At 56.4% G+C, this 12392-nt stretch overlaps 1 protein-coding gene across 2 annotated transcripts; it reads left to right on the top strand.

Annotated features, from left to right (window-relative positions):
• Positions 1-1296: 1296 nt before the first annotated feature.
• Positions 1297-11558, top strand: DLK2 (delta like non-canonical Notch ligand 2). Of its 2 annotated transcripts, none has more exons than XM_057415416.1 (6): positions 1297-1439; positions 6664-6765; positions 8366-8429; positions 8554-8684; positions 9342-9489; positions 10000-11558. In XM_057415416.1, the coding sequence occupies exons 1-6, from the start codon at positions 1367-1369 to the stop codon at positions 10775-10777; spliced, it is 1296 nt and encodes a 431-aa protein (XP_057271399.1). In that variant the 5' UTR covers positions 1297-1366; the 3' UTR covers positions 10778-11558. The 2 variants fall into 2 exon arrangements, with proteins under 2 accessions (XP_057271399.1, XP_057271400.1); XM_057415417.1 differs by lacking the exon at positions 1297-1439 and adding an exon at positions 4292-4442.
• Positions 11559-12392: the final 834 nt, after the last annotated feature.

Genomic DNA, 12392 nt, shown 5'->3' with positions numbered 1-12392 from the left:
CAGCTCTTTGGATTTCATTCCTATTTATTCTCGATATCTATACAGACATCTAGACATTCTTAAATGCATGCCAGTGGCAATGAGTTCCCCAGATCACCAGTGTTTAGGATAAAGGCAATCCTTCCTGCTGTTCATTTTGACTGCACTTATACTGCTGATTTTGCCATGTGTGCTGGCAGGCTCCAAAGGATGCAAATAAAAGAGGCTTATGCCAAGCCTAGAGAGTGTTCCCAGGGACTCTGTGATCATGGGGAATGTGACACTGGGCTTGGGCAGCATTCCTGGAGGCTTTGGGAAAATACAAAATACATCCCGGGGTAGCCCAGGGTGGCTACCCTTAATGCAGTACTGAAATGGAGGAGGGTGAATCCCAGGGCAGCTCCCGTATGCTGAGGTACCCTTTGCAGAGCCACCAGGCTAAGGGAACTAGGCACTTCCACCCCTAGTGCCATTTCTGGTAGTCTCAGCCTCCAGAGTTAGTAAAGTTTGAAGGGCTTTTGGAGGCTGACCTGTAGTTTTGCTACTAGAAAGTGAAGCTAGAAAGCAACACAGGATGGACTCACCAAGACCACAGCTTGGCCTTTCCTCCATCATTCTCCAGCTCTGCCACTAGTCCTGCTGTTGAGAGCAAGTGTTGTCATTGTCCAGCCACAGCCCATCCACACCCCGCAGAGCTGCAGATCATTGAGATAGTGCATACTGGGAGGGAAGAGCGAGGAGGTTTTCCACCTCTGACCTTCACCCTCTCCCTGCTTCTCTTTTGCCTGCCCCCTCCACTTCCCCACTGCAGGCACAAACACCTACTGCCCATGGAAGCTATTTCTAAGCAATCCCGGGCATCTGGGGAATGAGGCTCTGAACAAATATCGGAGCGTGCGTGTGTAGTGAGTGCGCACACACACTCACACACAGAGCCACGGTGCTGCCGCAGAGTCAAATATAGACCTTGGGGAAGGGGAAACAATGGCTGGGGTTGGGTTACATGGCTGCAGGGCCAGTGAGCTGATGATGTTTGTTGTGGGCTGGGGTGGAATGGGAAAAGCAAGGGGGGTGGGATGGCAGAGAACATTTGTTTTAACCCAGAGACCCTGTGCTTCTGCTTTGCGTAAGGCGAGAGGGTGATGCGGAGTGAGAGCTGCGGGAGAGGATGATCATTGGAGTTGGCAGCTTGGAGGTGCTTGCTGTCTTTCTCCAGCTGGTTTGTGCTGCTCCTCTGCCTCCCTCGGATTAGAATGAGCAGGAACCAGTGCGTTTCTCCAGGCTTCTGCACAGGAGTTTCTTTCTCGCTTTGCACCAGGGAAGGCTCCTCAGTGGAAAGAGGCAACATCACCTGTTCCCTCAGCTCAGCATCTGCTGCTCTCCCCTGATGACCGGCTGCCTCCAAGGTGTAGGTTCCAGACACTGGAAGAAAGGGAAACAGCCCCAGCTGGTTTTGACAGGTAATTTCTCCCTCTGTCTGGGAGCAGTGATGGTGCATTGTAAGGATGTCCAGGGAGGGACCCTGTGGCTGGCGTGCACTGGAGGGGGAGATTGTGGTGACAGATCATTCCTGTTCGCACTCCAGGTCCCTGCTTTGTGGGATTTCCTTCACCGGAGGGAACAGCAGCAGAGGGACTCTTATGGCTAGGAAAAAATCCTTCCTAATTCTGACCCAGCAGCTGTTCCATCCGAGACGCCTCTAGGGATGGCATGGCAGGGATCAGAGCCCAGCAGAGCAAGGTCTAAGCCAAGTGCAGGAATCCCCTCTTCAACACCCATTTCTTGGGTCTGTAAATAGAGCTGCTCTGCTTGAGCCACCCTGGGCAGCCCAAGGACTTCTGGGGCTTGGGATTGTGTCTGGGGGTGGGACAGCAGCCCTTCTGTGCTGAGGAAGGAGCACACCCAAGGTCCACAGTGTTTGGGTTCCCTTCTTATCTCTTTCATCTTCTTCTGTACCCACGTTTTTACTCCCATTCATCCCTGCCTGCTTCTGTCTGTGGTATTCGCATGCAAAACCAAACCTACCCCCCCCCAAATCCCATTTCCTCAAATATGCCTTTCCCCTGCTCTGTAATCCCACCCTCATTTCTATTCTACATTCCCCTGCCTCAGTGTTCAGATCTCCAGCAGCCAGCTTTACCTCCTCAGCCTGCACATCCCTTGCTCTGCAACACAGCTCTCACCTCTGAGAGAAGCAGCATAGGGAGATCTACGTGTCCTGCTCCACTTACTGCAACCTTATCCCATCTCCCTCTCTCACAGTGTTCATGTTGTGGACACAAATACTTACGGGCATCAATGTGTGCAGGGACCCCACCACAAGCACCCTCCTACCTGCCTGTTCAAATGCACACATAGCATCCAGAGGGTTTTCTTGGGGGCATTTAACTGTGTGAGGTTTCAGAGCACCCAGGCATGGTTGTGCAATGGCATTACAGCACAGCCTGGTCAGGACCAGGGCAGACCCCAGCAGAGGAGGGCAAGAGCAGGTGAGGATGTCACAGGTGCCTTATCTAAGGCAGCCGGTGTAGACAACAAGATTTCAAAGAGGAGGTGAGGGTAAGGCTGAGCAGCCTACATTCACTGTTGGAGGCACCAGCAGTAAAAACTTGGCCTCCAACCATGATTGGCAGAGAGAAGAGTGCAAGGCAGAGTGTTGTGGGGATCGGAGAAGACTGGATCTTCCCAGGTCCTAGAGCATCAGTCACTGAAGGAAAGGCTGACTGGTTTTGAAACGAGTACCAGGAGCTGTGCTTTGCCCTCAGCCTCCCCCTTTCCCTTCTGTTGTGAGACCCAGATAAGGTGTGAACCAGGACTCAGAAGCAGACTGAGCTGGATGTGAAGGATCAAGGGATGAGGATGGATGAAGAACCACAGGAAACGTCTCAGAACAGTGGGTGCACACCTGTTCCATGCATACCTGGGGAGCCAGTGGAGCAGCCTGAGCAGCAGGAGGCTTGGACCTCCCTGGTTCTTGGGGACCTTGGAGAAGTTAGGTGGGGTGATGGAGACAGGAGGAGGCAGGAAGGACAGGAACAGTGCTCCTGGTGACAGGAGAGCAGGAAAGAGGCAGGAAGGAGGCAGCACCTGTAGTGGTGGGCATGGTGGGAGGATCCCATGTTACTGCTCAGGTTTGTGTTGTCCAGACCTGCAGAGGATGGAGCAAGCAGGGGTCTGTAGTCAGAGCCAGCAGAGAGCTGGGCTATGAGGGTCTATTGGGCTGTCCTGGGGCGCTGGGGCCACCCACAGGTGCCACAGGATGTGTGGTGCTGATGGGGCTGTCAGGAACCGTAGAAGGCCAGGGAGACTGGAGAAGGTGAGAGCAGGGACGGCTTAAGCTTTGTCTAATGAGATGAAATGGAATGTGGAAGCATCCAGGTAACTGCCAGTAGGACGTGGTTCTTCTTCCTTCCTGGTGGAAAAACAGCAAAACTCGTGGGGTGAGGGCTGGCTGAGGTGAACTTGTGATCTAATGAAGGATTGCTAGAACCTTTGAAGGTGGCAGATATGATCTAGTGAAGTACCAGCAAGGCCATGGAAGGTGAGGAGAAGAGCAGGCAGCTGTCCCTCCTGAAGATGTGACAGCTCAGCCCCTCTCCCAGGGCTGTCGTATTGTACGCTGGGGCGCTGGTTTCCACAGCTTGTGAGCGGCAGTGAGAGGAGTGCCAGGGATCACTGGATGTCTTCATTTTTGTGGGATGACAACTCCACTTCGCACCTCTACCTTAAGCATGGGGCTTCCTAACCCTGCGGTTTGCCAGCCGAGGTGTATTGGTAGCCTCTGAAGCTGGCAGCGAGGGGCTGCAGAAGGCGGTTTTGCTTGGTTCAGATAACCTGAATGAAATGAAGGCTGGGGTCATCCCACACCTACTGCTGAGGGGGGAACCAGGCTGCGAGGTGGAGGCGCCCAGCAGCAGCGGGCCGGGGCCCCTACCCAACCATGTGTGCGCAGCTGCGGGGGTCCGGGCGGGGGTCCCCGCTAGGGCAGGGCCGCGCCGGGAGGACACCCCCAGCCAGGGGCAACCCCTCAATCCTCTGCGGGCCGCTTCTGGGGACGGGACCGGTGACCCTCGCAGACGCAGCCCCCCCCCTTCCCCCCCCATCCGGGGGCAGTGCGGGCCCGCGTGTGGCCGTGCCGGCCCCCCCCCTTCCCCATGCCCCCGGCGGCGGGAGCAGGGCAGGGGTGAGCGGGCAGGGCGGGCCGGGCCGGGGGCTGCCTGCGGTTTGGGGCGGCGGGAGGCGGGATGTCCCGGGGAGGGAGCGGGGATGTGCAGGCACACGCAGCCGCTGGCAGGCGGCCGGGGCTGCACGGCGGCGGCGGGCGGAGCGGCGCGGAGCGGCACACGCGGCGGCAGCTCCCTCCGCAGCCCCGCGCCTCCCCAGCCCCGCCGCCGCCGCGCCGGGCATGGCCGCCCCCCGCCGCCGCTCCCCGCGATAGCCCCACGACACGCCGCGTCGCCGAGGTGAGCAGGGGACGGGGGGCAGCTCTCGGCGGGGACCCGGAGCCCCCTCATGCCCCGGAACCCCTCCGCTGCCGCCGCCTCCCCGGCCGCAGGGGGACCGGTGGGGCCGGGACGATGCGGGGCTCCGCGGATCGTCCCCTCCGGCCGGCCTTGGGGTGGGGGGAAGGCGGGCACCCCCGTGGCCGTGACTCCCGGGGGGCACTGGGGGCCTGGGGTGGTCCCGAAGCCGCAGGGAAGGAGAGGAGAGGCAGGAGCGCGGAACCGCAGCGGCGCGGCATCCTCCGGGTTCCCACCCCTGCCCCTGGACCCGCAGCCCGAGGGGTCCTTAAGGGACCCTAGACTAGGGGCAGTGCGTGATAGACTGGGGGTCCCGAGGGGTCCTTAGACTAGGGGCAGCACGTGATAGCCTCTTTCACGAGGTTTCCCTGTTGGCCCCCAACAGTGCGGAGGTCCCTAATATTCCCAAGGGGGAGTTTAATAGTCCCGGGGCCCATCTCTAATAGCCTGCAGCCCCTGAGGATAGTAGCCCCCAGCCTGGTCAGGCGCTAGTGAAGGAGGGGGACAGAGGGAGCTCCCTGCCTTGCATCCCTCTGACCCAAAGCCAGGCCTGCCCGGGTGCTGCTTGCACCTCCCTTGCGCACCAGCTGCCCCTCAGGATGCCCCCTGCGCCTTGTCAGGGTCCGAGGGGTCCCTGAGTGGGAGCTGGGGGCAGCAACTGTGGTGTGGCCACGTCAGGAGGTCCAAGAGGCTGTGCCTCGAGTGGGAACGCTGTGGGAGCCATGGGGAAAAATGACCTCTGCAATGACATGTGGTCGAAGGTTGAGCTCCCCACAGCCCTGGAGGAAAAGGAGACCAACTGCTCAGCCCTAAATTATTTTGTAAGTTTCATAGGAATTGCTTCACCCTCCCCTGAAATGCAGCAGCTGTGCGCCACTGCCCAGTGTTCTGGGTCAGGAGGCGAGGGGGCGTCCTCGAGTGTGGTGACAAGAGGACTATGGGCAGGGAGGATGCAGCAGTCTGTGCTGGAATTTGTCTGGGGCAGTGACAGTAACATCCTGTAGCCCCTCTGAAAACCTGCATCTTTCATTGGTGATGGTTTGTTTGCTGGAGAGATGCTTCGAGCAACATCATTGCTTTTGTGGGCTATTTTGTCTGGTCCAGGCAGGTGAGGCCCTTAGTAGGGACCCCAAAACCTCTTTATGCAATGCATGTGTACATGTGAGTGGGTTGAAGGACTTCTATTCCCATCTATGAAGTCTTTCATGTAACTATCAACCAAACACAACCTTCCCAAGCTAAGGAGTGAAGCTGAAAGTGGAATGGCCCCTGTCCATCACACCCACGCAACTGGTTGGAGCCTGCTCCATACCTTCACCGCTCTCCTAGTACAACTGTTTAACCCCTCCCATCTCATTATAGTAATATATTTATGATATCACCCTCAAATTTCCTGCCCTTAACAACCCCAGGAGGCTGGGAGGGAATGAAGTGATTTTGGAAGTATTTAATGTTATTTCAAGAGGGCAGGAGGCGGTCGGAAAATAGATGGGTGCAGGAACGCTGGGCTGACAGGGCTCTCTGCAGGACAGCCGAGGAAAAAGACTGCACCTAGGGAGAGGTGCGTGTTTGCCTTTCCTACCTGGGGCTGCAGCTTGGGTCTAGTGCCTATCGCTTCACTCCCTTGCTTGGAAAATGGAATAGGGCTGCTGTTTACTGCCTGCTCACCTGCTAGATCCACTCGACTCCCTGCCTTCCTGAAGGGCTTGAAAAGCAGCCTGGGTGCTGTAAAAAGACTCAGCCTATCTATTCATTCGAACATGCACAGGAGGGATTTTGCTTAACACAAAGCTGAAGCCCCCCAGACAAAGGTCCCCACAGCTGGGATGTTTTTTTTCTGGAGGATTTGGCTCTGTTGACAGCAGCTGGCCAGGGTAGGTGCTCTGAGATGCCGTGTAACAGCCTGAGATACTATATGTTCAGGGTGGAGTGTGCACACTCAGTTCTCCTGTAGAGTACATTTTAAAAGGCTTTTTGATTCTTGGTGCTCCAACATTGCCTTAGAGGAAGGAGTCTGGAAGGACAGAGAGGAGTGTGGTGACAAGTCTGTACAAAACTGGATGTTTCAAGTCAAAACTCTCAGGTAGTGAGGAAGGGATGCGTGAAGTGAAGCTGCGGTGTGAGCCAGGGGATTTTTCTGAGCTTGTTCTTTTTCTCTCTGTAGGTGTTCATCTCGGTGGGGCCACACTGACCATGCTCAGGAGCTTCTGTCTCCAGCTCATGTCCTTGGTTTGGATCCTCTTGGCCCATCACCAACTTGCCCAAGGTGAGTCTCTGTAGGCATGGGTACTTCTCTTTCATATCCATCTTTCCAAACCTACTCTTGGCATTGCTGTAGTCTTCTCCGTTTTCCATGCAAAATAGAGGTGGTCTGACCTGGAAGAGTGGAAAATGCTGCTCAGTCACCCAGCACCTGGGGGGTGAGTGGTGGCAACTGTAGAGACCCTCACTCTGATGCCCATGGGGGTGCAGTGCCTGAGCAGACCAGCAGTGAGAGGTCCCACTGCTCTGTCTTGGCGTGAATGGGTTCCTAAACAAATGAGCCTGTTCGGAGAGCCAGGACGAGGGGGAAAGAAGATCCCAAATGGAACAGCTAATTGTGGATCCTATGAGACAAAATCCTTTCCCAAAGATTAGTTTGCTCTCCCGCTACTCCAATAGGCAATGAATTCCCAAAGCTTTGTGCCAGGAGAGGTGGTTACAAATAGGAAAGGTGATGATTCCCAGGCTTAGGCTGAGCAGTCCCGGGATGCTTCTCCAGCTCCACAGTGGCTTGTTTTGGGAGGTTGTTATCCTGAGCAGTGGGACCTGTTGCCTCACTGCAGCAAACACGCATGCATGAGGTGTTTCTCCCCCTGCGCACCTCCTAGGCAGCACATCACACAGCCTGGGGGAAGTCAGAGCATGACTTTTGGCATGGGGACTTTAACCTGCCCCTGTCTGGGATGGAGGGGCTCAGTCAGGTAAGGGTGTTCATCTCCTGGGCCTGGCCTGGGATCACACTAGGCTCCTGCAGAAACCCCCTGCCTCCTGACATTTGCTGTGGCTTTACTGCCCATGGAGCCAGAGAGTGCCAGCTCCTTGTTGGGCTAAGATGCAAGCAAGTGATGAGGCAGAGAGGAAGGTGAAGATGAAAGAAGATACCTTGCTGGAGAAAACAGGCCAGCACCGAGCAGAGGATGAGAAGTGGCACAGCGAGGCCAAGGCTCAGTTACAGCTTCTGTTGCCTTTAAATAAATAAACAGAACTTTAAATAAATAAACAGATACCTAGCTCCATACCTCCCCATGCCGGAGGGGAGTGCTGGCAACAGCGTTCTGGAGGAGGCCAGGAGCCCTGACCAGACCTCTTTGTGCTAATGGCTGTCTTTGGGGACAGGGACTTCCTGGGAGATAAAGAGGAACCATTCTTCCCATTTCCGTCCTCAGTTCCTTTGTCCCCCTTGCAGTACCTGGCCCTGAGCTTTCCCACTATGCTTGCTTCATAACCAAGGTCCCCGGTGAGTCAGGCTCTATTACACAGGTCACCTTAATGCGCAGTGTGGTGTGCTGGGCAAACCCAGCTCTTGCTCAGAGGGGCCTGAAGTCTACGGGAGGCAGCAGAGAGACATGGAGATGATTGGAAACCAGGTAGTTTTCAAGCAGGGTCCCCTTTCTCAATAAAGGCAGTGTCATTTCTGCTGGGGTAACTGTGAAATCCTCATCTCTCATGTGGCATCCAGCCATTGAAAGGAAGGTTCTGGGGAAGGGCATGCCGAGTGCTTAGGAAGTAAGAAAAAACCCCTGTGAGCCAGAAGGACCATGGGCAGATCTGGAGTCATCTGTGGTCTCTGCTTAACCCAACTCCACCCTTTTCCTGCCTTGTAGGTGATGACTGCAGCGAGCGCTGTAATCTTGCCCATGGCTGCTGCGACCAGGATGGGAAGTGCAGGTACGGCCTTTGGGAGGGTTTCCCAGCGATGCCATACCTGCAAGAGCCCTGCACAGCAAGCAGACAGCTGCTCCATAGTCCCTGCTGGGGTTTTACCATGCTGCCATGCCCTGTCCTCCTGCAGGTGTGACCCAGGCTGGGAGGGCGAGTACTGCGAGGACTGTGTGCGTATGCCGGGGTGTCTCCATGGGACGTGCCACCAGCCTTGGCAGTGCATCTGTCACACCGGATGGGCTGGCAAATTCTGTGACAAAGGTGAGTCCTGGGCTGGACATCACAGCCTCTGGTGCTGGGGGCAGAAGCCCAGCAAGCCCTGCGCGGACAGGTGAGCCAGTCTGGCCAGCAGCCCCACAGGGTATGCTGTTAGGCTGCCTGGGAGATGGGATGTTGCTTGGCTGCCACATCTGGGCAGAATAGGTCAGGCAGCCGGCACCTGCTCCCTGGCTGCATGGCAAGAGTTGCCACAGTACCAGCCAGCCTTGGGACATGGAGCAAGCAGGCTCCTTGCCTTTCCCATGCTGTGTCTGGGCTCCAGGCAACACCTCCTGCTTTCCCCAGGGCTTCCTGCCTTTGGCAGGTGACTGGTGGACTCCCCTCCTCTGGCCTCAGAGGCTCCTCTGTGCCATGGGGTCTGCACTGGCTGGCCAGATGGCATACACAGCACCTTCACATCGTGCAGATCTGCAGGATGATTTGCTTTCTCTGCATCCCGAAGCCTGTGCACTTTGTGGACTGTAGCTGGGAGGTGCCACATAGGCACTGCATTTCTATTGCAGATGCCTGTTGGATGGGTGGAGGGAAAAGCTCCTGCAGTTTCTCCATCCCCACTGGGTTTCACTGGGTGTGTTTGAACTGAATTGGCCACATTGCCCCTCTTTTCTTGCTGATTCCCACTTCTTCCTTTCCCCTCAGACATACACATCTGCGAACACCAGTCCCCCCCATGCCAGAACGGGGCTCAGTGCATCTACGATCGAGACGGGGAGTATTCTTGCCTGTGTCCAGAAGGCTTCCATGGGAAGGACTGTGAGATGAAGACGGGGCCATGTGAGAAGGCAGGGTGAGACACGGCAGCGAGGGCAGTGACATTACAGCCAGCATTAACTTTGGGCCATGCACTGCCAAGAGGTGGCCCTGCTGGGCTTGTTATCTGTGGATTTCCATGTGCTAATGGAGTTAAGCCAAAACCACCTTTGGCTTTGGTTTAGCTGCGTGCACCGCACAGTCCCACTGGGGCAAGGTCATTGGTGTCGTAAGGGGGATGAGCTGACACAGGCCGTGCCTTGATGGAACGTCAGGAGGGTGCCTTTTCTCTTCAGATCACTTGGCTGGAGACCCTCCCTGGTGGGTGGTGGGCCCGTGCACAGCCACAGCCCTTGAGGATGTCCCACAGCCTCTCACCTGGAGAGGTGGAAACTCCTGTTTGGTCTTCTCTTTGAGGTAGTTGCCTCATGCAGAGACGGTGCCGGACCCACTGTTCACACGAGCAGCTCTGTGTGCTCCCCTTCCTGGGGTGGGGGAAGCCGCTTGCTCTCCATGGCCATGACCCTCCCTTGCTGTCTCCACGCAGGTCTCCGTGCAAGAACGGGGGGCAGTGTCAAGATGAAAACGGCTTTGCCAGCAACTTCACCTGCCGGTGCCTCGCTGGCTTCGTGGGGGCTCTCTGCGAGAAGGACGTGGATGACTGCCTGATGCGTCCCTGTGCCAACGGCGCCACCTGCCACGACGGCATCAACCGCTTCTCCTGCCAGTGCCAGGTGGGCTTTGAAGGGCGTTTCTGCACCATCAACATCAACGACTGCGCCAGCCAGCCGTGCAAGAACGGGGCCAAGTGCTACGACCGCATCAATGACTATGACTGCTTGTGTCCTGATCGCTTCACTGGCAAAACCTGCGAGATCCCCGTCCCCGAGCCCACATGGGCTCCCCCCTACCACCCTGTGAACCATGACAGCAGCGGAGCTGTGAAAAGCACCACCAGCGAGATGCCGGGGGTGACGCAGCCGGAGCCTGTCAGGACCGCAGTCACGGGGCGGCGTGTGGCCAACCACAGCGAGAAAGAGCTGGGGGGAGGGTTGTTGAAAATCTCTGTGAAGGAGGTGGTGACCCAAAGGGACTCAGGGCTGAGTGAAGCGCAGCTGGTGACAGTGCTGGTGTTCGGGGTGCTGACAGCAGTGCTGGTCCTCATCACCGTCCTGCTCCTGCTGAGGAACTGGCAAAGGGGCCGCCAGAGGTCAAACTGGTGCCAAAGCCCTTCCCAGGCTGAGAGGAAGCTGCAAGACCAGGAGTGTCAGGTGGGCATGCTCAACACCGTCCTGATTGAGCCCAGGAAGACAACAGAGCTGTGAGCTGGGAGGACTCTGAGCTGGGCCCTGGCACCAACCCCCTCGAACTGCACCTTGGGGAGCCGCACCAGCACAAGGTGGGCAGCAGGGAAGGGCTCCCAGGGCACCAAATGCATCCACGAGTCCCCTGGGCATCCAGCATTGGTGTGATGGCGCTGCCTGGGTCTGAGCTGTGTGCTCAGACAGCACCCATGGGCACCTGAAAGCAGGGCTGCGATGGGCGAGCCCTGCAGGGGAGCAGTGACGTGCCGCTTGCAGCAGCCCATGCCGTGCAGTGCCGGTATCGTCCGCTCTGCGCCCTCAGAAACAGGACAGGGAGTGCTGAGGAGGGCACAGCCTTCTTGCAAACCCAAATTCTGCCAGGCCCTTTGTAACGTCTCTTTGTGACTACAGGAAGAGGGCTTTGTCCTCATTTCCACTGGTATTGGGGTATTTCTTCTGAGGCCTTCAGGACGATTGTGGCTGCACAGGCCTTCTGCCCCAGTACTGGATGGGGTGGCTCTCAGCTGTTTCTGGAGGCTGTCATTTCAGATGCCATGTCCCTAGGGAGCGAGCAAACACCTTTGCTCCTTGGCCTTGTGGTTCTCTGAGCCAGTTCAAAGACACTCTGGAGATCATTTGGGGTCCCCTCATGCCCTTCTGCCCTGGGTAATGTCCCCTCCTCTTGCTCTCAGACTTGGGGTTACAAACACTTTCCGTACTTTCCTGCTGATGATCCAGCGATCTTCTTGCCCCCACTTACTGAGCTGTCCTTTCAGGTCTGGCCACAAATGACCAAGCTCCTTGCCTGCTCCCGTGTGCACTTCTGCCTCAATATTTTCGGGTAACGGGGAGCATGGCCTGCTCCCTTCTGGGGTCCTGTAGGCCTGAGCTGGTCCTTCTCATATGCTGTCACAGGTGAAACTGGAGATGGACAAAGCTGGAGATGTGCTGTGGCAGGTTGATGGACAAGGCTGGAGATGTGCTGTGGCAGCAATATAAGATTCCAGATCCTCCTTTTCTCTCCCAGTCGCTCCAAGACAGGCAGCTCAAATCAGCCACTGCAGTGTTTCTTGATACAGCAAAGAACTCTCCACAGTGTATGTGAGGACAGGCTACCGAGCCTAGGATGACCATAGGTAGCATAAGATACTGCCTTCATCACTGCTAAAGCACGGCTAAGAGGCAGTAAATAGATGGCCAGGTAACTTGGCCCTTGTACTAGGTCTGCTCCTGCCTGCACTGCTCTGGTATGCAGCAGTCAACGTCTCTCTGCCAGGGCCAGGGCTTTCCAAGCCTCCACACGGGCATGAAGAGTTAAGCAGTGGGGTGAAAAACACCCCACAACCCAAACCCTGCTACTGGCCTGTAGAGTTGCAGAGCTGGGTTCAAGATGTGTGAAGGGAGCAGACAGAGGACTGAGCACTCAGCCAGGAGAGAGACCTGGAAGAGGCGACTGGGGCTTCATCAGAAAGATTATATTTTTAATACATGGATGGATGATGTACCTTTATCAAATAAAACAAATACAAGCCCAGAAACAGCGTATCAGAGAATCATAAAATAATTCAGGTTGCAAGTGATGTCTGGACCCCAACCTGATCCCAAAACTGAAAGCAGCTGTGGGTTTGTGCAGCTG

Source organism: Pezoporus wallicus, unplaced genomic scaffold (genome assembly GCF_028554395.1).
Source record: "Pezoporus wallicus isolate ANWC-B61680 ecotype Strahan unplaced genomic scaffold, APGP_CSIRO_Pwel_v1 contig_5352, whole genome shotgun sequence".
Taxonomy (NCBI): Eukaryota; Metazoa; Chordata; class Aves; order Psittaciformes; family Psittacidae; genus Pezoporus; species Pezoporus wallicus.
This window is presented reverse-complemented; position numbering and strand designations above follow the sequence as displayed.

Coding starts and splice junctions, on each gene's coding strand:
- DLK2 (XM_057415416.1), top strand. CDS start 1,367: ATGACCGGCTGCCTCCAAGGTGTAGGTTCCAGACACTGGAAGAAAGGG. Junction 6,766..8,365: donor CCATCACCAACTTGCCCAAG/GTGAGTCTCTGT, acceptor CCTGCCTTGTAG/GTGATGACTGCAGCGAGCGC. Junction 8,685..9,341: donor TGGCAAATTCTGTGACAAAG/GTGAGTCCTGGG, acceptor CTTTCCCCTCAG/ACATACACATCTGCGAACAC.